Source organism: Corvus cornix, chromosome 4 (assembly GCF_000738735.6).
Source record: "Corvus cornix cornix isolate S_Up_H32 chromosome 4, ASM73873v5, whole genome shotgun sequence".
Taxonomy (NCBI): Eukaryota; Metazoa; Chordata; class Aves; order Passeriformes; family Corvidae; genus Corvus; species Corvus cornix.
The window spans coordinates 6311502-6335210 of NC_046334.1; the positions used below are offsets into that span (position 1 = coordinate 6311502).

Below are 23709 nucleotides of genomic sequence, written 5' to 3' on the forward strand. Positions count from 1 at the left end.
CGCGCGCGCGCGCCCCTCACTGCGCGCCCCCCTCACCGCGCACGCGCCGTAACGGCTGTCCGGGGGGGGGGGGGGGGGGGAGGATGGACGGGCACGCGCCGCCCCGCGCATGCGCGGCAGCTCCTCCTCCCGGCCCGGCCGCGAGGGCCGCTCGCGCCGCTGCGTGACGCGCTTGCGTCAGACGCAGCCTCGTCCCGGGGCGGGGCGGGGCGGGGCCGGGCGGTAACGGCGCGACTTTTCAAAATGTCGGCGGGGGGGGCGCGGAGCGGCCGCCCCCGGGCCCGGGAGCGAGCGGGGCTGCGCCGGGGCGGGCGGCCCGGGGCGCCCTAATGGGCAACCGCGGCCCAGGCCTTCCGGCAGAACCGGTAGCGGGACCCGAGGGAGAGCGGCCGGCGCCATGGCGACCTGCATCGGCGAGAGGATAGAGGTGCGGCGCGCAGCCCCTCCCGCCGTCCGTCGGGGCCGCGGGGCGCGGGCTCGTCCCGCTCCCGGCGGGTGTTCGTGGGAGCGCGATTCCTCCCGCGCCTTCGCCTCGTCCTCACGTGTTTGTGGGGGAGCGGCGGCTCCGCGGCCGCTGCCATGGCAGCTGGGGGCGGGTGTATCCCGCGTCCCGGGAGCCGCGGCGGGAGCCGCGGCGGGAAGGCGGCCGGGCCGGGCCGCGCCGGGCCGGGCAGCGGCAGCGCCAGTGCGAGCCGTGGAACGCGGTGCCGGCAGGAGGATGCAGCGGGGCTGGCTGTGCGGCCCCGCCGGGCCCCGCTGCCGTGCCCCGGAGAGCTCCCCCCAGGTACCCCCGGGCCGCTTCGCGGTTTGCCCGGATCTCGGGGGTGTGTGGGCTCCCCAGCCCTGGTGGGAGGGTCCGCATCGGGAGAGGCGCTCCGAAGCCTGACTGACAAAGCCCCAGGCTAACAAGGCTGGTTTGTTCGTGTTGCAGGATTTCAAGGTGGGGAACCTCCTGGGGAAGGGCTCCTTCGCAGGGGTCTACAGAGCAGTATCCCTGAAAACCGGCCTGGAAGTGGCCATCAAAATGGTAAGGCAGGCGGCCAAGGAAGTACCCGTCTCCCTAGAGACCAAATGAAAAGTTGCAACAGGTTGGGGTTATGCAGTTGGGCATTGATGTTTGAGCTGAGTGTTTGTATATAACGGACATTAAGATTAGGATTTGATCCTGAAAGATGCACCACGACCAAGTAGACTTGCTAATTAACAGAAATGCTTTTTAGTATTGACTGTATTTAGCCCATCTGCCTAGCAAAATCAGAATTAGGTTTCTCTGTTTAAGTATTTCAGAAAAAAAATTATTAGTGTTAGTATTGATAATGTTAACGCTTGACTACTTTCAGTTGTGGTGTTCCTCCAATTATCTGTTACACTTGTTCGTTACAGATCACAAGTTAAACAATGTGAAAACTTTCTTATACTTAGAAATTTTCAGGCAAATATGCACTGAACATCTAAATTGTGCTGTGATCCACTTACAGATAGACAAAAAAGCCATGCACAAAGTTGGAATGGTACAGAGGGTTCAGAATGAGGTGAAAATACATTGTCAGCTAAAGCATCCATCTATACTCGAGGTAAGAATCGTGGGGTTTGTAGAGAGGGCTGTATCTGTGACTTGCTGCATAGTCTACAAAGTGGAATTTCAATTTTCCTTATTTTATGTTCCAGCTTTATAACTATTTTGAAGATAGCAACTACGTATATTTGATACTTGAGATGTGTCACAATGGTGAAATGAGCAGATACATAAAGAACAGAAAGAAACCCTTTTCAGAAGATGAAGGTGAGGTTTGTTTGTTCTGTGGAGCCTTCTGCATTAATGTTTTGGTTCACTCAATAAATACTTAATTCTAGAGGAAGAGTATTTAAAACTGCCATTAGAGTTTCTATACCTCAAAATTGTGTGGGAAGTGATAATCTAGAGATTAATTATTATTGTACATGTGTTCACTTGCATTTCTATATATATATTTGTTTCTGTTTGTGCTATGTGGAGTATAAAAAAATAGTGATCTTAGAAGGCAGAGGTAGATAGAAGGTAGAGCTTACCTTTGTACTTAGAATTGTGCTGAAATGTGGGTCAAGACTGGGAAGAGGAAAGAAGAACAGGAAAACCAGCAACTTCGGCCTTTATTGCTTCCAGATGCACCTCACTGCTCACTTCTTGCTCAGTTCTTCCATCTTACCTGCTTCTCTATCAATTTCAAACCTAATTCTATGAAGCTGCTATAGATAGGGATTTTTTGCACCCAGGTCACAGGACTGGATTAAAGGGGTACTGCTATACAGGCATCGTCAATTTAGCTTGTATCTGTTTCCAAAAGTGATGAGCAGCTTAGCTTTAATGCTTAAAAACATAATTTTAAAAAGTTTAGGCCAACTGAAAATATTTCCAGTCCTGTTTCCTGCATTAGATTAGTTTTCATGAACTTAGAACACAGTTGTGCCATTTTGCTTAAAGTAGAAAGGAGAAAGTTAATTCCAGCTTCACTAGTCTGACACCTGAACACCCTTGTAACATTCTTTTTATTAAAAACAAAAGAAAACAGAAGCAAGATCAATAGCAGACTTAAAGCTGAGTTATTTTCAGAGCTATGACTTCAAATATAAGACTGCAACACCTGTTTTTGTTTTGATAGCGCGGCACTTCTTGCATCAGATTATCACGGGTATGCTGTACCTCCATTCCCATGGAATACTGCACCGGGACCTCACCCTCTCCAATATCTTGCTCACCAATAACATGAATGTCAAGATTGCTGATTTTGGATTGGCGACTCAGCTGAAGATGCCTCATGAGAAGCATTACACCATGTGTGGAACTCCGAATTACATCTCTCCGGAGATAGCCACGAGGAGCCCGCACGGACTGGAATCCGACGTGTGGTCTCTGGGCTGTATGTTTTACACTCTTCTCATTGGAAAGCCACCTTTTGACACGGACACGGTCAGGAACACGCTGAATAAAGTGGTGTTGGCAGATTATGAAATGCCAGCCTTTCTGTCAAGAGAGGCGCAGGACCTCATACACAGGTTACTGCGCAAAAACCCGGCAGATCGCCTGAGCCTTTCCTCAGTGTTGGATCATCCTTTCATGTCCAGGGGTAGCTCTGCACGGAGCAGAGACTTGGGAACCTCCGAAGATTCCATGGACAGTGGAAATGCCACCATCTCTACAACCTTCACAGGCTCTTCCAGCATCAGTACCAGTGGTTGCTTGAAGGAAAAGAAGAAGCTGTTAGTTGGACAGCCACTCCCAAATAAAATTACTTTTTTTCCTACAAACAAGAATTCCAGTAATAATTCATCGGGGGACAGAAGTGATTCTTTCCAGCAGTGGGGAATTCAGGGAAAGGAAATTGGTGTAAGTGGCAGGGGAAGAACCATGCAGCCTAGTGAAGAGAGGCCACATTCCCGCTACCTCCGAAGAGCCCACTCCTCCGACAGGTCTGGCACATCCCACAGCCAGACTCAAGGCATATCCAACATCACTGATCGATGTCACTCTTTGGAAGTGCTTTCCAAGCCTAAAGTAGGAACAAGGGAAAACACAGAATACTTTTCACCTGCCAACAGCTATACTGATATAGGAGAAATATTTAAGGAGAAGACTTCTAGTACTTCTGGTTCTTTTGAAGAGCAGATATCTCCACCTGTAAAAGATCAACCACAGTAAGAATCAGTTTTTATTCAGATGAAATTTAGAGCTGGTATTGTCCATTATTGTCTTCTTTCCACGTGCAGCAAGTTGAGCATTTCTTTCCCCATGGTAATTGTAGTAGAGAGCCTTGCAATTGTTCTTTGTAGAAGAGACAGATGAGGGGAGAAGGCATTCAAACTGCAATTTACAAACATCTTCACTTGCTGATCTCTTTAGGTGATTTTTTTTCTTATGCTTAGAGAAGATAAAACAAAAAATCAGAAAAGATTAGGTAGTAGATTGTAAAAGTGGTGTACCAGAAAGGGAAGTGTCAATCATAGGTAATTATCTAGAAGTTAGTTCTGTACTTAGTTGTAGCTTCTGTGTGAAAATCCTGGGTTCTTTCTATAGACTTTACATCAACAGAATATCAAAAGTACCATTTTCTGTTTTGATATAAGGACTTCCATATCTTAGTTCCTGCCTTTCTCTCCACGTTAACAAGTGGCATCATTTCCTATATTTTGTCTTTGCAAATCAGTTCAAGGAAAAGACAAAACAAGCACTTTTCCCTGTAGGAAAAGTAAATGGATTAGGAAATTTTTCTTGACTGTTCTCAAGTGTTTGACATAAGCAAAGTTCAGTGGGCATGTACATTCTTTCTCCTTTGAGAAATGTTTGATGAGTCAAAAATTTATGCAAATGTTAATGTAATGCTTACTTTGTTCCCCATGACTCCATAAAGCCGTGCTGAATGTAAACATGAGAGAATATTAATGTGAGTGTGGGGATTAACTTAATGGTTACCACTTTTTTACATAGTTGATTATGGGAAAGCCTCTTGCCTCTGTAGTTAGCTTGCACAGCAATCTTAAATGCAAGGTCATAAGACCTAAATTAGATGCTTTATATTCTGTGGGTTTGGGGTGGTCTTGGTGATAAGTGAGCCCTTGCCAATGGTAGTAATCATCACAAAAAGAAAGTGCAGACAGGTATAGACTATGGAGATAGAAAACCTCACAGGAGCTTAGTGTGAATTTACAGCAGGTCAGTGACTCTGCAGTAACTGGTTTTGTGTGTATTCTTTATCCTTCAACATGTGGATTATATCTTGAGTTCACCTGCGCCTACATATATGTCATCATCTAAAAAGCTGGTAAAAAATCTTTATAATTTCTGGGATTGACTGTATTTTATAGAAATTCAAATTATTTTGGGTGGTAGGATTGGCATCTTTCAGCTGCGTGTTTGTTGTGCTGAGTGAGATACAGTGGGGTCATGGGTGTCATGTCATCACTGTGTCTTCTCCAAGGCTGGAGGATAAGAGCCAGATGTAAGAACAGCAGATGCTGGCAGCGTTATCATAACTTTTCATTCCATTTGGAAACTATTTTATTTTCTTATGCTTTACCCCATGAAAAAGAAACGTGTTCTGTGCTGCCAAGAGCTACAAAATGCCACCTGCATTTCCTAAATATTTGAAGTGTTGTGGTTTCTGCAGCTGTAGCATTATAACTTTTGTTGTGCAAGTGTCTTTGATGCAATCTTGGTTATGTGTGTAACTTTTATTTTGTAGCTCAAATTATCTGTGCCCAGTGAAGCCCCAGGTTGGTTTGTTAGAGCAGAAGTCCCAGGCTGAGACGATGCAGCAGTGGCTTGGAAGCATGCAGAAAAATGGTGTGTTACTCATCAGTTGTTTACTTTTGCACTCAAGTTAGTGACTTGTAATAGTTTCAGTGGGATTTTCTATTTTTATATTTCTTTGTACATCAAATGTGAATACTAAGTTTCCTAAAACAAGCTTGTTACTTTCTACTAGTATTTTAGAAAAAAAACCCAAAACCAAAAAACAAAGAGGAAACCAGAATTTTAGACCCTGACATAATTACTCAGTTGTGTAAATGTGTAAGTGTAAATGTATGATAAAATATTAGCAGGTGACTTGAAAGCCCTGTTAATTTAGTTGTGCAAATACAGCTAAATAAGAGAAGATGGGACCTCAGTGAATGAGAAAGATAATCAGGCTGCAGAAGGAGGGGTGGAGGGAAGGACAAAAGACACAGAAGGGAAGGAGGTGTTCTTTGTTGTGCATCATGTTACATCATTAACAAATAATGTAATTTAATCATAAAAATAAACCACAAATCTATTCTGGCCTTTTTTGGTTTGATATTACTGGACTCCTTCCCTTCCTGTCTACAGGGAATTGGAATCAGAGAACATATGGTCTGAATAATCCTATTTGATTTTTGGTCCCTTCTCAACTGTTCGGCCACATGGCAGAAGGAGCACAGTAGTGATGTGGGTGAGGTGAAAGTTGATCAAGGGCTTAAATATCAAAACGAGGGAAGGAGTTATAGGAAGGTTAAATATAAAAATAGTAAATACAAGGATTTTTAAAATAAAACAAGGGATTTGGAGTATGCATTTAACATTTTGAGTACCAAAACCTGTGGTTGATGGTAAAACACTAGTTAGACAAACTGGAACTTACATGAAACTCATTACTAGTGGTTATCTGAATGGCAAATAAGCAGTCTTTCAACAGATTAAAGTAACTATTTTGTAAGAATCTATTTGAAATCTTAGTATTTTGTTTATAAATTATTTTTCTAAATTATTTGATGTATAAAAACTGAAGACCATCATAACTGAAATATAGGAACAGCTTATTTTAAGTAGCACTGGAATTTTGCTAGCAGTGACTAAAAGGCCTGATGATTTGGACTGAGGATTAGAGAAATCCCATTCTTCCCTTAAATAAGCTTTCTAAGACAATCCCTTGAAAAGCTTTTAAAGCTGTACTAGAATTTTTTCTTTCTGGCTATGACTCCTTGAATTTACAATGTCCCTTTGTGATGCTTTCAGTTCCTCTGAGACCACCTGCAGACCTGACTGGCAAGAGTAATGCACGTGGAGGTTTTCGGTACCATCTGGATGTGCAGCAGGATGCACCAAGAAATGCATGGAACACCTTAAAAGATATAAGGAATCACGATGCATCTGGTGGCTGTCCACATTCTTTAAACCAGAGAAACCCAAATAAATGCATCCCTGGAGTTCTCTGCAAAAACGAGAAAATTCAACCATCTTCTACCTGTGGCCTTTGGTCAACTCCAGAACAAAACCAAACTTGGGGCCAAGAACATTCAGCACACCAGAAACCTACACTGCGAAATGTTGTGTCACCTCTCACTGCTCACAGGCTGAAACCCATCAGGCAAAAAACCAAAAATGCAGTGGTAAGTATCAGTTCTTAAAATGGGAACAAGTGAAGCGCTTAATATAGTGTGACTGTCTCTTAAAAATCACTTGGTAAACTAGAAACGTGTTTTTGGGAAACTTAATCTAGAGTAATTTAAAATCATATTAATAAGATGCATCTTAGTTTTTGTGTAGAGAATACTTAAAACATAATGGAGCAGACCTGTCTGTGTTTGATTTGTCACTTGAGAAGCCACACCCTCAGTGACCAGGCTGATACCCTTCAGTCATCTCAAAGTGCTCTGTTGTAATAGCACTAATAACAAAAGTTACTGTAAGAAGCATTTATAAGTTTGAAGTGCTTTTAAGGAAAAAGAAAAGCATTTATTAAAGCATTTGTGGAAAGTGTAAAATCTTACACTTGCGGAAAGTAAAGGTCTTTTTGTTTAACTTGTATATTTAATATATTTTAGGTGAGCATCCTAGATACTGGGGAAGTGTGTATGGAGTTTCTGAAAGAACATCGTTCACAGGAACTTGTGAAAGAAGTCCTCAGAATATCTTGTGATGGAAATGTGGTGAGTATGTTTTTGATTTCTTCACTGTTGTATAAAGGGCTTAGAGTTCATTTAGAGCTGTTTTTTGCTTTTTAAGTGATTATTTCTTTTGAAATCAAATGTTTATATATGCACAGCTGTAAACTTTCCCCCTCCATAATAAAACCATATAATATAGGGAGCAAGTGATTATTTCACAGAAAAATTGGATTTGACTTTTGGAATAGGTGAAGTATTGCTGAAAAAGTGCTGCTGTTAAATCATTACTTAGAGGAATAGAGCTTTCATGGTAAATCACAGTAATTAATTAAAATGTGTCTTATTTCCATACCTGTTAAAAGTGCAGAGTGCTGTAGTAAGTTGCAACTTCACACAATTTTTATTCCCTTTTTGTAGATTGCAGTTTATCATCCAAATGAAGGAAGAGGTTTCCTTCTTGATGACAGACCTCCTGCTCCTCCTGAAGGCATCTGCACGTATAGTTTTGACAACTTGCCAGGTAACCTGGAATCTATTTTAAAATTATTATGATTAATGTGATATTTTAAGTGAATCTTGTGACTTTATCCATTTAGCTATTACTTTTCAGATAACTCTGAAGTAAAACTCCTCTCAGAATTAGATCCAAACTACAGTTTAACAGGAAACTGTTTTGAAACTTCACAGGAAAGTGTAACCCACAGGTTTTAATTCCTTTTGTATGGGAGCTTATAAGGACTCTCCCCTTTACAATGTAGTGTACCAAAATTAAAGCTCTTGTAATCTTTTCTTCATTCATACTGGGAGCTGTTGGTGGAAATAGGTCAGTTTCTTTAAACATACTTCTGTCAGGTACTTAAATATTACTCACAACCTTCAGCTATCAAATACATAATTACTTCTCTTCAAGCTGATGCACAGTGTTTAATCTGCTAACTTCTAAAAAAGCTTTTTTTAATTTTCTTTTTTAGAAAAGTACTGGAAAAAATACCAGTATGCAGCTAAGTTTGTGCAGTTGGTGAGAACAAAAACCCCTAAAGTGACATTCTATACAAGATATGCCAAGTGCATGTTGATGGAAAATTCACCCCCTGCAGATGTTGAAATTTGTTTTTATGATGGTATGTATTCATTTTTGCAGTTATGCAAGTAGGTAAATCATGATTTTAGAGCTGCACTAAAATACTGCCTAACTAAACAACCAGCACTCCAGTCTGAAGAAAATTGTGCACTATGAACAGTTTTTTGGCCACTCTGCCTTTATTCTAGCACTTGTAGATTAGTTGATTATTTAATTCCTTACAGATACCTTCTTCAGGAAGTACATGTTGCAAAAGTGTTATTTAAATTATACTTTGTTTTTATTCATGAGCTCTTCTTTACATTTACCTTTGATAGTTAACCTACTTTGTGAGAGACATGTCCCTACCCCAAGCTTTCCATGGTTAACTGGTATCATAACAGCTCACACTGAAAGGGTTCACATTTCCTTGCAGGTGCAAAAATACATAAGACAGCTGGTATAACTCGTGTGATTGAAAAGTCAGGGAAATCCTTCACTTTGAAAGGAGAAAGCGAAGCAGGGTTGGAGAAGGAAATCCAGGCCTATATGGATCATGCAAATGAGGTAAGGTGTTTTACATAGACCTTTTCCAGTGCAAAGCAACTTCCTGAAAACTCAGCTTCCCTTTCACAAGTGGGCTTCCAATGTTGCTTTGCTTGTTTTTCATGACACTGCTAAGGAGGGAGGATGGTGTTTCTTGGAAGAGCAATATCAACATACAGGTAACAGTTAAAATGCCTCACAACCAAGACTGAGAGGAAATTCTCACTATTTTGTAAAGCAGGTTTGCCTGTCTGGTGAAAGGATTAAACACAACAGATGAAGCTGCTTAATACAACTTGAAAAATTCAGTACCATTGCAATTGCCTTGTGTGGGCTCACTTGCCACATTAAACATGTATGAAATATTTATACAGTTCTCAATTTCAAACTGTAATAAACCCCTTCTCATTTCAGGGACATCGTATATGCCTTGCACTGGAATCTGCTGTTTTGGAAGAAGAAAAAAGGAGTGGAAGTGTTCCATTTTTTCCAATAATTGTTGGAAGGTAATATCTTTCAGTTCAAAATACTGATGTATTTGAATATTTATGTGTTTATTGAATACTTATGTATTTGAAATGGAAAACAGTTCTGCAGAAGACTTCTGCCATCAGGTGCTTTGGATGGTCCATGGTAAAATGAAGGAAGACCTAAGTCTCTTCACTTGTTTCTTTAGTCCCTTTTGGACAGACTTTTTCTCAGTTTTTCTCATTATTTTTCTAGAAAACCTGGTAATACTGAATCACCACAGGCTGTAGGACCTCCACTGTTGGACAAGACAAACTATTCAAAAGAAGTTGTGGCACTGGATAGAAATAAAGCTGCCAGTTCTACTCCAGTTCAGACTCCAAACTGTGCTCCTGTAAGTACACAAGGACACACCATATTTTACTTGAACTAATAGAATTATATTTGTATGGACATAGGCTTTTATTAGCTGTTTGTGAGCATATTGACTAGAAATGTTAACTTTGATTTCACCTAACTTTTGATATCTGAATTTAAGATCATCTGAAAAATCAGCATACTTCAAAACTTTACCACAAATATCTCCTGGGAACAGAGTTTGAAAATTGCTTACTTGTGTTAGACACAAGCACAGTCTTCAATTTGAGAGCTCTGATGTGGCCTCAGTGGTGTATAACAATTGGTATCACAAGGGTTATTGGCACTTGAGGGTGTTCTGAAATAATCGAGTGTTAGTGTGTATACAAAAACAAGGGCAAATGAAAATATACGTGTAGCCAATAAGACTTTGTGAGCAATTCCATCTGGTTTGTTTAAAAGGCCCACCAGGCTTTGGTTCCTGATAAAACTTCCTCAGCTGACTGAATTATATTGGGGTCTTGGCACACTGTATTGTGAACTTTGTTGAATGTACATCAATCTACGTTTGTTGGATCTGCATGTCTGTTTGGTTGTGTAGCTCGTGTACAGAATCTGACCATTTTCACCTGACTGAAATGAACCTGACAACAGAAAGTTGTGTTCCTGTGGGGTTTTTATACTGTAATGCTGTTAAATGAAGCATAGAGGCTAATCTGTCTGTATTCATGAGCAGGTGGCAATTGACCACTACAGCTGGTACCTTATCAGGAGGATTAATGCCAAGGCTGTTAATTCTGTGCATCTCTGGGTTTTAGGTGGTGTCCTATGAAAAACCTACATTTCTGACTAACCCTGTTGAAAAGACGTGCTCCTCTGTTCATCAAACAGAATGCAGTCCAAATTCAGCCCAACTTGTCAAATCTGTTTTTGTGAAAAATGTTGGTTGGGCTTCTCAGGTGAGAAATTAATAAAGGAGGCATATGCCTATTCTCTTTTCCTATTAGATCTGAGATATGTATTTTTAAGTCATTAACTTTACATTATTGTTAAACTTGGTTTGTGAGGAATCATTCAGTTGTGCACCACGGTTTAAATCTAAAGTTTGTATGTGGAAAGGTGTTTTTAAACAAATGGCTTAGATAAATACCATGGCAAACTACATAAGTAGAAGAAAATAATAGTTCAGTATCTCAGTTACCACGATTTTCCTGTGGCTATCATTGCCTATTTCAGTGTCTTTTGTCATTTAAGTTTGACTCTAGTAAAAAATAGAAAATGTTAAACTTCTCTGTTCATTATTGTAGATGCAAAGGTGTCATGACAAAGGTTTTAATAGCTTTGTACCAGATCTGTACAAGAGAAATGCATCTTCCTCTACAATAGGAAAAGCTGTTTCCTTGCAAAACCATTTTCCCTCTGCTCTTCTGTTGGATAAGCTTTAGGTTTAAAAACTGTTCTTGGCAATCCAGATAAAGTAAGCTTCCTGTCCTAACAGAAGAAGTTATCTATATATATATATTCTTTAAATTGTGTGTAGCTGTGAATTCTCACAAATGGGCCTCCTTTTAGTGTCTGGCCCTGTATAACTATTCTTTAGGAGTGGTTAAGCTAAAGATAATTCTTTATTTATCTGACATTGACAAGGATAACTAAAGCTGAGAATCTGAAACCTGAGGAAGTCTGCATGAGACTACCTCCTCCAAAGTAATATCCATGCAATCTTTATCTTTAAAAGACTGACCAAAATACCTAAGTCTCTTCAGCAATTTTAAAAGCTTTCAGCTTCCATTTTTAGCAAAGTTCGAGGTGTGGAATTTTGTATTTCTTATGCTCAAACCATAACATAACTTGTCTCGTCAGCTGACCAGTGGAGCAGTATGGGTTCAGTTCAATGATGGATCCCAGCTGGTAGCCCAAGCAGGTGTCTCTTCCATCACTTACACTTCTCCAGATGGCCAGACAACCAGGTGAGTCTGTTCCTGCCATAAAAACAGTCCAGGTAACTCAGTACAAGGCTGTTGTACATCAGGTAACTTCATAGCCACTATTGATTTTGGTTTGTAAATATTAAACCTTAGCTTTGCCATCACTTCACAGTTGAGTAGCTTATGTAAGCTTAATAAATAAAGAGAAGCACCCATAGCTGTGACCAAATTCTGGATAAAAAATGAATAAAATAAGTTGGGCATGCATCTACTTGGTCTCCAGAGTACAGCCACTATTCCTGCATAATATTAAAAACAGGGAGGGTGAGAAAAGCAATGTTTTGAAATAACTATATTGTCATGAAATACAACAAGTTATTTAAGCATCTCAATTTTTCTATGCTGCTTTGCCTCTCTAGATATGGAGAAGATGATAAATTGCCAGAATACATCAAAGAGAAGCTGCACTGTCTGTCTTCTATTCTTGTAATGTTTACCAGTCCAGCTGGTCCTCACTGATTAAAGAAAACTGGGTGTCACAGCACAAAATCTTAATAAACTCACTCACTGACTCCCCAGTAAAGTGACTGATCTTACTCCGCTTATGCAGAAATTCTTCCAAAATCTGGTAATAGGTTAGGAAGGGGAGGGCTGCTCTGTTTATGTGTAGCAAACTGTGTGTGAATTATCATACAAAACATTCTTTTCATTAAAGTGATGGATAAACTTGCTCAAGCAAAACTTCAAGCAATTTAGTTCTTGACTGCATTAAGTCTTTGGAAATAATCTGAATCTGTTGTATTTTTTTTCTTACTCCACTGCTTACTCAGTGCCAACAATCAAGGAAAATGCATCTGTTCAAGTATTTGTATTTGTAAATAACTTATATTTTTATGTCTTACAAGTAATATATGTAAATATGTATATGTTTTATAACTCTGTTTTTATTTTTTGTAGCAGCAGCTTAAAACGTCCCTGCACAAGCATGTTATACAAAAAAAAATAAATGCAGTGGTAATTGTCTGGATCTATTTATTTGTTTCATGGTCAAGTAATGGTTAAAGGGTAGGAATTAATAACTTTAGGTAGTTTTACCTTGTTTTACACCTTGAGTAATACTTACAGCAACTGCAGTAGCATTAACAGTAGCTTTTCTCCTATGCATTTTGCTTCAAGTGTGCTAACACTCCTGCTGATGCTTGTGTCTGTACTTAAATACTCTGACTTCCTTGTTAGGCAGGAAAAGATCTTAAATGGAGTGGGATCCAAAACGGTGTTGGAAAGGGGAGGGTGAAGAGTTTCAGAGGAGCCTGGTGCTGGCTGTGTGCAAGCACAGCTCAGCTTAACTGATTCAAGCCAGTTCTCCTTATTCAGCTACTGTTTAAAAGACAGAACTTGGATTACTTTGTCATGTCCAAATCAAGGAACTAGCTTACAAATAAAGAAACTAGCACTAGGAACATCAAGAACAATATACAAGTAGCACTTACTATGAATTAGCTTATAAAAGCGAAGTCCTTTTTCACAACATTTTGTGATTCTGTAGCAGGAAAGTCCATGAGGGAATAAAACTTCTGTATCCTCTTCAGTCAGTATTGAAAAAATCATCTTTTAATTCAGTAGTCTCTTAGTGTTTGAACAAGTGAGTACGTAGGAATCCACAATTACATTTATTAAATTCAATAAGCATCGAATAGTAGGGACATTAAATAGCAGCCACAACTCTCAAACTGGAGTTATTCCAGAGGTTTTTTTCCCAGCAGCATTAAAACAGTTAAAGAAACCCGTATGGATGAGCTTAGGCCCCATTATGAAGGAAAATTACAATCTCACTTCTTAAAACAAAGTCTGAATGACTAAGTGTAAATTCCTGTTTCTCGTACCCTAATACCAGAAAAAATAGAAGTCTGCAGCTAACAGTGAATGCCAAGGAGCCAGTTTTTTCCTTTCACTTAATTACCACCTCTGCTCAGCACAGTGCATTCATTCTCACCGAGCACAAAAGTGTAAACTATCGGTCTTGGACTTTTCTCTTGTAGTTAAGAAAAGCTGTGCATATTTCAACTCTGTGCAGGTTATCTCTCTTGCTGCAAAAAGGCATTCAGCAAAACAGGAGAGGAAAAATTGCACATATGGTTCACTGTAGTTCAAGTAACAGCTGCTGAGACTGATTTTCAGTGGCTCTTGATCAATTTAAAGGCCCAAATCCCACACCAACTACCTGTGTGGAGGGTACCTACGTTCCTCTATGCTTCTGTCACCTGTCATTTGAAATCCTGGAGGAGACATAACAGGTTCCAGAACCAGATGGTCTGTATGTATCAGTGCTTACAAGCCAACAAACCCAACATCAGAAGGTTTGCTCAAGTAGTGGTGTCTCCGTACAAAGTGCATGCAGCTCAACTAATCTTGTAGTTACAAAACAGTTACCAATCCTGATTCACAGAATCAAGATAATATTTTTCTTCTTTCTGGAAAGGATGCACGTAACCTGTGACCTTCACAGCTGCATTCAGTGCACACATGCACCATTTAAACTGTACACACTTCAAATGTGCCATTGTATCGCTCTAACCTGTCAAATTCCTTCCTCTGCTGCTAGAAACACAGAACACAAAAGCTCAGTTGCAGCAGGGGTGACCAGGTATTAGGGTATGACCAAGTTAAGTGTTCTGTCAATGTGTAAGTAAAGGTGTACAGTCATTGGCACACAGCCAGCAAGGTCAGTGGTTAGGTACTCCTCATTAAAAAGCAGTAATAAACTAAGTATTACTTCTGGTTGGTTTTTCTGTTTGTTGTTTTTTTTTTTTTAAATACGTATTTAACAGTTCTCTTCCTGCATCCTCCCATATCTGACAGAAAATGCAATTAGTCTCTTGTATACTATCTCCAAGAGTAAGAGAGAGGCTACAACTACTCCACAGATCAAGCTGAATGCCCAGCGTGGCCCCAGGTGAGTGTAGATTTGGCTGACAAAAACAGGCCCAAGGATCCGTGCTCCACTTCCAGAGGCAGTCAGCCATCCCATGTAGACACCCTACAGCAGATCAAGAGCTTATGTAAGTGATACAGGAATTATTTGGCTGGCCATTAATTCCAACTCATTAGCCTAACTAGAAAATTCAGAAGTATTTAAACAACCACTTATCTTTCTTAATTCATTAAGACACTGATTACTTTGTTTCCAAGAGTACTGCTCAGCCTCTCTAAGCATTAATTCCAAGGGTCCACTCATAGGTACTCTACTGGTTTCTAACCAAATGCATTCTGGCTCAAAGCATTTAGTCTCACCAAAACGTAACATGAAAAAAATGGGGAAAAGTGGAATAAAATCTTTTGTTAAGCAATAATGTAAGTTTGCTATAGTGTTTCACTACTAAGAAATGCCAATACTGAAGGTCTAGTAGCATTTGTAGTCTTTATATAACAAGCTTGGTAAGAGGAACATTATTTGATATTGGTATTCCAAATACATAATTGGTAGTTACAAAAAGGACTCTGCCAGAACAGTCATGACATTTCCACATTGTAAGATTTGCATAAATAGCACAAGCCTTGCTTTCTAATTGCCCTAGAGACTTGCCTTGGATTTTAAAAAAGATTGGAACTCCTGCAAAGTTCTGCCCTGTTTAAAACACACTATTATTTTGCTGATGACAAAAGGAATTTTTTACTAGATCCCTCATGTTAATAAAGAGAGTGCAAGTCTTGCAGAGCAAATGAAGTAAACCATTTAGGAATTGTACATACCTGAGGCTTTGGTCCCAGCACTTTTGAGTATAAAGTGTAGGACATGACATTACAAACTGGATAGCCCAACCCTATGAGCACATCAGAGCTGAGGTACTGGGCCAGGTAGATCACGGGAGTATTCAGGCACCAGGACTGTGTGACAGGGCAGCCCACAGGTTCTCCTGTGTGGTTGGATGGCAGCTGCATCTCTTGCAAACTCCAGAAAGGCATTAACATTTCAGTGGGGGCTGTTCTGGGAATGGAGTTGTTCTTTATTTCTGTAAAAATAAGTTATTCATATCATTAAGAACAAAAGTGCAATAAAAGGCTTTCAAAAGAACACTACAAAGGTAGGTGGTCTAGTAAGACTTGAACTATACCTTGCCACTGGATATTTGGTAGTTTCTTCCCCCAAGGCAGTAAGATAAAGAATCCAATCAAGACAATCAGTAAGCCTGCATGGAGTATGGCACGCTCACCAGTCCTATCAAACATTGAAATTGCAATTAAATGTATCATTTAATAATGTAAAATTTATGTAGCTGCTAATGACATAGCCCATTAGTTTGTGGAAATTATATCAGACCAAAACACCGACAAAAATGTTACAAAAGCACAGTAACTTAAAACCTGCTTTTCTTGTGATTCAAGAGTAAAAGACAGTCAAATAAGGGGGTTATGTTAACAGAATAAAAAAACAACCACAACATCAAGGCTGTGCCAAAATTGGAGGTATTTCATTGTCATAGTAAACCCAGATTCATTACCAAGTAAAAGATTTGAGTAACACAGATTTGGCCTTGCCATAAAACTTTTCACACATAGCCAACATAAGTAACAAAATTCCAAGAACTTACTTTTTTGATAGTATTTTAACCACCATGAAAACAATAACTGATTCAATGCCAATCACACTGAGGATTATTCCATTATAAAAAACAGCTTCTTTCCTGGTCCAGGAATACATGTCCATCGTCAGTGGAGTAGCTATACTAAAATGACAGAACAAAAATACAGTAATCATAAAAAGCTGCTTCTACACATTCATTTCCATACATGTATTATCCCAAACATCAGTGCACTACGCCAGCCATACTCTGAAGCATCATTAATCGATTTCTGATAGTTCAGGTGGAGTTAAAGCCAAGCCAGGGTAATAGAGACAGAAAAAAAACCAGACCCTGTGAGAACAAAAATAATAAACTTTTAATACTATTTCAGTTTTAGCAACCAATCAGTCTCTCAAACCTCAGTTTTCTAAAAATAATGCAATTTTACAGAGCCATATTGTAAAACAAATTTTAGCTACATTAGAGCTCAAAAAACTTGCAGAATAAATCTTACATCCTCAAAGTATTTTATAAGTTAAAAGCATGAAGTACATTTCAGCCTGAGATAATACTGTCATGTTTTACTTACTTTCTTACACACAGAAATTTGGGAGTGGATAACATACATCTTTAGGCTAAAAAACCCCCGTCATATAAAATAGAGTATTTAAGAATACAATTGCATTAACTCTATCAAACAATTGTTCTAATCATTACCAAAATAAGAGACATACTGAAGCTTTTGGAGCTAATCAGAATCATACTAAGAAATCATACAAAACTAAAATAAAAAATATAGAACAAGATACTCAACTGAAAACATGTTTTCTCTGAAGATTTTAGGTAGCCCAAATTAAGCTACTTTTTTTTTGAACATTCAAAAGGTTGAGGATATGGGTTTGCCTCCATTCAAAAGCTTTTACATTAATGTTTCCTATACCACAAACTCCACAGATTTTTAGTTATCACTGACCTTTAATTCATTACTCTGTATTACACATCAACTTGATTGCATATGGTTTTGGACTTCCACTTAGGAAGTTAGGAAGATGAATGGAAGAGAAAAGCTTCTATATGCACCTCCAGTCTAATTACTCTACATGTCTGAGTATTTTGAGAGAAAATAGAAAAACTTACGTTTCAAAGACAGCAAACACAAACAAGATGACAAAGAAGAGAACGTTGAGTGCTACCACAGCAACGTGGTCAATGCTTCCTTCTGTGTTCTGATCCAGAACATCACTTCCTGCAGCAACATAAAAGAATTACCAGAACTGCACACTTGAGCAAGTTGGTGGGCAGCTAGGCAGTTCTACTTTGAGAATCAAAGTATAAAGTTTTTAAATCAAAATGGAATTGTTGACATTTCAATTCCACTGACAATTAGAGAAAATTATTTCCAAACTGGTTACACTGTCTGTTTTCCCAATGAGTCCTGAGTGACAGCAAAATGAGCAAACTTCTTTAAATATCTTAACAATGGAAACCAAAACATTCTCTTGAAAGGTCAAAATTACACAGCAGAATTCTCAGGATGAAAATATGGAAGGATCCATACAATTTCTTTTTTTTTTCTTCTTTGCTACCAGACAGCACTATGGACACAACATGACAAATGAAGCAATTTCTGGATCAGCTAGGGAGAGATGTAGCCTGTTTTCCACATCAACTTCCCAGTGCCTCAGACTTTAGAATACTTCTAAATGCTTCTATGTAATAAGAGAGTACTTCAAAATTAGAATCACAGAGTAAGTTTTCAAGGACACACTGGTACCTTCTCCATCAGAATTTATACTTTTGTACTGGCGTCCCATGTCATCCACTCGGTGCTCCCTAGAAATTTAAAACTTTTTTCATTATTCCAAATATTTATTTGATCTACTATTGAGTCAAGTTTCTGTTAAAATAATTGTAAATGGTATCTATATGGTAATTATTCACAGCTCCTTTAAACATCATCTACCAAGCTCACATCTGACTGCAGTGAATACCATCCTATTCAAGGAAGGAAATATTCTAGTGGGATAGTATCACATATCCAGATGCATCTGCACCAATGGGAGAATGAATAAAAATCCCCCCTGAGATTCTTAAAGGAAAGACACAGACAGTGAGATCCCTACAGACAAGCCAACCTTATTCCTCCTTACAGAAAAAACATGGGCAGCAACCACCAACACTAAAACTATATCAAGGCTAATAGTCTAAGATCTTTAACTTTTTAAATCAGTTTACATTCTAACCACAACATCACCAAGATTCATTTATGAGCATAACAAAAATACAGGTATTAAAGAAGGTAGGAACACTGAAAAAATAAATAACAATTTATAGTTTTAGCACTCCAGGTTTCAGGTTTATTGCTCCTCCTGCTGAGCAGCATATTATTTGCTACAAGTCACCCACATGAACGAAGTAGGATATTTAATTTTTTTTAACTTGATTACCTGAATATGGCGAAGATGAGAATAATATTAATAACTCCTAAGAGAGCTCCAAATAAAACTGGTGCTGTGTACATGTTCAGCTGAAGACAAAGGAATTTCCATGTTACTCCTTCTTCTCCAATAAGTGTAAAACATGTCTGAAAAACTTAAAAACATCAATGTACTGTGAAAATTTTGAGAATCATTAAGAAAATATTAGAACATATGTAGAACATATTAAACTGGATAAGCACAGTTATTCTAATTACCAAGTAAAATTTAAGTATTATACCTGTCAAACCTTTTACATTTTAAGAATCCTACTCTAAATAAACCAAATGGATACTAGTGGGATCTCAGCTAGCCAGAAGACTGCTTGGTTACATACAAACACACTGTATAAATAACATTATGACACATAAAGAACTAAATTCTGAGTGTACCACTGGTTAATTTTCTTGGCAGACAGATGATTTACTTTTTTCCTCTTGCTTCTACATGGAAAACCTTGGTCCTGGGACTGGATTATCTCTCATGCTAAGCGCAAACTAGAGAGAAAAGATGCAGTAGGGGGGTTTAAATGAAACTTTAAATTGGTGCAGAGCACTTGGACAAGAATGTTTCATTTTTATTGGCTTACAGAAGTACAGATGAATGGATCCCATTTATTCAATTGTGATATCATTGACAAACTATGCCTTAAGATCCCCTACATACAGCTGCTGAGGATTCCTACTTCCGTTGCCCAATTTCAACCTAGTAAGAGAAGTGAGGAAAGAAGACATGCTTTACCTGGCCCTAATATGAAGCCAACTGCTTGGCAGGCACTGGTATTGGCCATGGCACTCGTTCTTTCCGTCAGAGAAGTGGCACCCGCAATATACGATCGAACTACAGCCACATTTCCTTCAAAAAAAACCCAAACCCAAGCAAGTGTTCACGTAAATATCAAGTCATATCGTTAAACTGTTGTTGAGTGACATTTATTTTAAGGGTTTGCTTCTTATTTTGCAAGAAAATAAAACCCAGCACTCCCTCTAGTATTTTTGCACAACAGCACAATTACACAATTTTGTGACAAATTGCTATGGGCCAACTCTTTGCTTTGTTAAATACTATCGTTCACATAATGGTAAATCTGGTACTAAAATACAACGTTAACCATCTTACAGAAGACACAGAATGTAGTAATTTTCAGAAATGTAAATTCTGCTGTGGTTACCTGCTCCAAACCCCACGAGAGCACGTGCAGTCAGCATATAGTACTTGTTATGGGAATGGGGCACGTGGACGTAGGCATAGAGACAATTTGCAGCTACTGAAATAGCAGTGGAAATGACCAGAGGTTCTCTCCTGGGCCTGTAGTTGGACCACAAGCCAAACAGGGGAGAGGCAACCATTTGGCCAATGCTGTATGAAGCTATAATCCAGCCCAAGAAACTCGCATCCGCTGTCGGATCAATCTGCAAGAACACATGAATCAGTTCTGTGGGTAAAGCACTGGAGTGGTTTTTATTACCAGTAACACCCTTTTAGAATTAGTACCTGGGATACCAAGGACTCTGTACTGTAATGCTTTGTCTGGGGTAATAAACCTTGGCTCACTCTCTCCAGCAATGCACCAAATCAATAAAATCTGCTTCACTTCCCAGCCTGGGAATGGCTCACTTGCAGTAAACTCTAGCAGTTTTTATGCAGCACTGCTGATGTTCTGGGCTAGAGACAGAACTTCAGCAATATGGCAGGCACTTTCCATGCCAGCAGCAAGGAGTCACTTCCATTGTCTCTGCACATGCCTGAATCTGTCCTGATTTACAAGGCTGGTAATGCATTTTCTTTTCTTCTGCAAGAATTCTGCACCAGCCTTACTTTCAATGACACCTCTAGGTCCCTGTCCAGGGTATGTCCTTCCAAATTTGCATTTAAAACTGCCTCCTACAGTTCCAGGGGCACTAAAATCCTACCACAGATTAAATTCAAGTTTTAGAGACTTTTATGCTGCTTTTAAGATCACAACTAAGAGGTGAAAAACCCCCAAAGAAACTAAAATCGCTATACAGGAACAATGGCAATCCCCTGTTAGGAATATCAAGATCTACGTGCAACAATGTGACATTTACAGAGCAACTTGTACCTCCAGTTCCCTTTTTCTTTTTCTTTTTTTTTTTTTTTTGCCAAAATGCAGACAAGTCTTGTGCATGATGTTTTAATAACAAGATTTCTATTGGTTTGTTGTCCAAGAAATCATGATATTGGAAAACCAAACATTTCTGGATTATGATGCACCTTTGCCAATTCAGGAAAAAAACCTGACAGATTTTGCAAGAAATAATAAAAGCTAAGTGGACGGCAGAATAAAAGTCTCTTAAAGCCACACACTTCCCTTCACTTTTTGTTTTCCTAAACAAAAAGCCAGTTTTTGTATGACCTACTTTTTGAGCAGGAGTTTTCTGTTCTTACTAATTAAAAACCAAACATATTTACAAACCTTTTGGAGATACGGCCACACAGACATAATTACAATTGAGAAACCTGTAACACAGTAAAAACAGAAGTTATTTTATTTGCCATTTTTATCAGTAATTTTCTTTCCTGAAACAGTTAGTACATGTTCCTTCTTCTGCCTCTAAGTGTATTATAGTCTAAACCTCTGCCTTTCCTGCTTTCTTTAAAGAGTGGTAATTCCTCCTATCAGGAAGAACTATTTTTAAAAGATCATTTTATAGGTGCATACACATTAAACAAAAAAACTCCTGTGTTGTCCTCACAATGGAAAGCCAACAAGGTCCTCAAAGTAAAAGAATTTCTTGATATACTGACATATCTATATTCATTAGTCAAAGACATTTTAATTCATAAAAAAAAAAAAGAGTTACTGAAGTATTCTATCAACTTCAAGATAATTTCTTAGCCCACAGAAAGTCATCACAGATCAAAAATCAACAGAATCTTTGTTTCTGGGGGGAGTTATTCAGGAATAAAATTTCAATCTGTTCTGCAATGGAGATGCAAAGTCCAGTAGAAGAAAACAAGTTTTGATACATATTTTGAAATAGCATACATTCCCCTAAAGATCTTACCTCTTAAGAACTCCACATTATTTCTGTTCTCATTCCCTAGAAGTTTCACTTTGGATGATAAAAGTGCATCCTTTGTTTTGTTCGGTTCTGAGCAATAACCTTACCTTGCCACTACCTTTTGCCACTAGCAAACCATTAAGGAGTCATAAACCACAGACTTATGCAAGATGTCATTTTGTGTAAAACCAGTTTTATTACTTATCTCATTAGATGTAACTTTCTGTTTGATTTGCTAGTCATATATTTTCTATTAAAGAATTAAACAATGTACCTTTTTTGAGGTTAGAACAGTAGCATTAAAGAAGCCCTGTAGTTGAAACCTAGAAAACCCTGTAATTTTCAAAACAAAGTATATTCATTAAACAAATGACATAGAATTCCACATGTGTTTACTTACCTACACTACTGAGAAACATTGTCAGGTACATGATCCAGATGGATCGCCATCTGCTCTTATAATGCTCCTGTGTTTCAACAACATCTCTGTTTTCAAACCAAAAAACAAGAAAGAAATCATTATCAGGTCCTCTTCTAGTTGCTCCCACATGACACTGAAAACATTTTTCACCAGCCTCTCAATACAGTTGTGTAACTTGTTAAGCAGGAGTGGATTTTTTGCTCAGCAAAGACTATAAAGGATTTATTTTTCTCTGGAAAAATACTAGATTGACAAATCAAACAAAATAACAGAAATGCTATCACACACCAAATGTTACATACAGAGATCTTGATCTAGGGGAGGTCTTCAATTCTGCAAACTCTTTGCGTAGACACTTTGGATTACCACACATCATATGAACGTTTTAAAAAGTGTGTTTTAAACCATAAAACCTCAGACATTTCCTCAGAGCTGTACCCTTAAAAGAGCCACAAACCTGAACAACTCTTGATTTGACTAAAAGCTACAGCCAGTCTGTTCTTATGATGAGCAAATAACAATATACAATGTAAAAGTTGTGTGTAAAAGATATTGTTGTAGATTGCGAAGGCTGAAAAAGAAGTTAAACTAGAAGTTACAATTTAAATTACAAAGTAATCTCTATTCAAATTATGTGGACTCAGGTTATAGATACATAGATGCCGGAACATAGTTTATAAACACTGTTTATGTAAGTCATAGATTTCGGCACATCTGCGATTCTAAGTTCAAGACACTTGTTTTGCTGTCAGAAGGGGGAAAAAAACCCAAGTGACCACCTGCTGCCCACACATGAAGGCTGCTATTGAACACCCAGACCTCTGCCCCACATTAATCCTGTCTGGTGTCTTTTAGGAACTTCCCAAGCGAGCGGGTTCGTGATTTCCTACACGGGGCAGCAGCCCCCGGCCCGCTCCCGCAGCCGGGCCCGGGGCGGTCCGAGACACGGGCTCGGGGCTGCGGAGCGCTGGGACGGCGGCTCGGGCCGGACCCCGGCTCGGGCAGCGCCCCCGGCTCGGGCTCCCCGTGCGGGGCGGGGAAGGACCCGGCACCCACGGGCGGCTCCGCGGGGCACCCGCGGCGGTGCCGCCCCAACACCTGGCGCCGCCTCAGAGCGGAACCAGCCCCTACCTGCTCTCCCCCTCCTCGTCCTCATCCGCCGCCGCCTCTGCGGACCCCAGCAGAGGCTCCTGCCCCTCGGGACGCGCCTCCGCAGCGGAGCCCGCGGCCGCCATGGCCCCGCAGCGCCGGGCCCCGCCCGCGGCCGCCACGGCCCGCGCCGCCCGCCGCCAGGGGGCGCCCGAGGGGGCGCGCTACCGCCTGTCCGCCGCTGGGGGCGCTGCCGGCTGGGGCCGGGCCGGGCGCGAGACGCGGAGGGGTGGGGCCGGCTGCCTCCCGCGCGCGCCCCACGCCTGAGTGCCCGCGCGCGCACGCGCGCTCGCCAGGCCCACGCGCGTGGGGCGCGTCCCGTCCCGTCCCGCCCG

At 40.0% G+C, this 23709-nt stretch overlaps 2 protein-coding genes across 2 annotated transcripts; one reads left to right on the forward strand and one right to left on the reverse strand.

Moving 5' to 3' along the window:
* The first annotated feature begins 217 nt into the window (after positions 1-217).
* On the forward strand, positions 218-12766 carry PLK4 (polo like kinase 4). Its single transcript, XM_039551088.1, has 16 exons — positions 218-427; positions 932-1027; positions 1479-1574; positions 1669-1783; positions 2640-3672; positions 5217-5317; positions 6509-6882; positions 7318-7422; positions 7798-7900; positions 8352-8501; positions 8877-9007; positions 9401-9492; positions 9710-9848; positions 10630-10770; positions 11675-11781; positions 12159-12766. Exons 1-16 carry the CDS (start codon positions 398-400, stop codon positions 12256-12258), a joined length of 2913 nt encoding a protein of 970 aa, XP_039407022.1. The 5' UTR covers positions 218-397; the 3' UTR covers positions 12259-12766.
* Positions 12767-13328: 562 nt separating this feature from the next.
* MFSD8 (major facilitator superfamily domain containing 8) lies at positions 13329-23483 on the reverse strand. The gene is made up of 12 exons (XM_039551089.1): positions 23357-23483; positions 22205-22290; positions 21216-21259; positions 19950-20190; positions 19520-19633; positions 18749-18893; positions 18076-18134; positions 17439-17547; positions 16329-16463; positions 15852-15955; positions 15490-15749; positions 13329-14776 (listed from the first exon to the last, which is right to left on the reverse strand). The coding sequence occupies exons 1-12, from the start codon at positions 23458-23460 to the stop codon at positions 14561-14563; spliced, it is 1617 nt and encodes a 538-aa protein (XP_039407023.1). The 5' UTR covers positions 23461-23483; the 3' UTR covers positions 13329-14560.
* Between the last annotated feature and the right edge of the window lie 226 nt (positions 23484-23709).

Coding starts and splice junctions, on each gene's coding strand:
- MFSD8 (XM_039551089.1), bottom strand. CDS start 23,460: ATGGCGGCCGCGGGCTCCGCTGCGGAGGCGCGTCCCGAGGGGCAGGAG. Junction 21,260..22,204: donor AATGTTTCTCAGTAGTGTAG/GTAAGTAAACAC, acceptor ACTGTGTTACAG/GTTTCTCAATTGTAATTATG. Junction 14,777..15,489: donor TGCTGGGACCAAAGCCTCAG/GTATGTACAATT, acceptor GATCTGCTGTAG/GGTGTCTACATGGGATGGCT.
- PLK4 (XM_039551088.1), top strand. CDS start 398: ATGGCGACCTGCATCGGCGAGAGGATAGAG. Junction 428..931: donor GCATCGGCGAGAGGATAGAG/GTGCGGCGCGCA, acceptor TTCGTGTTGCAG/GATTTCAAGGTGGGGAACCT. Junction 1,784..2,639: donor ACCCTTTTCAGAAGATGAAG/GTGAGGTTTGTT, acceptor TTGTTTTGATAG/CGCGGCACTTCTTGCATCAG.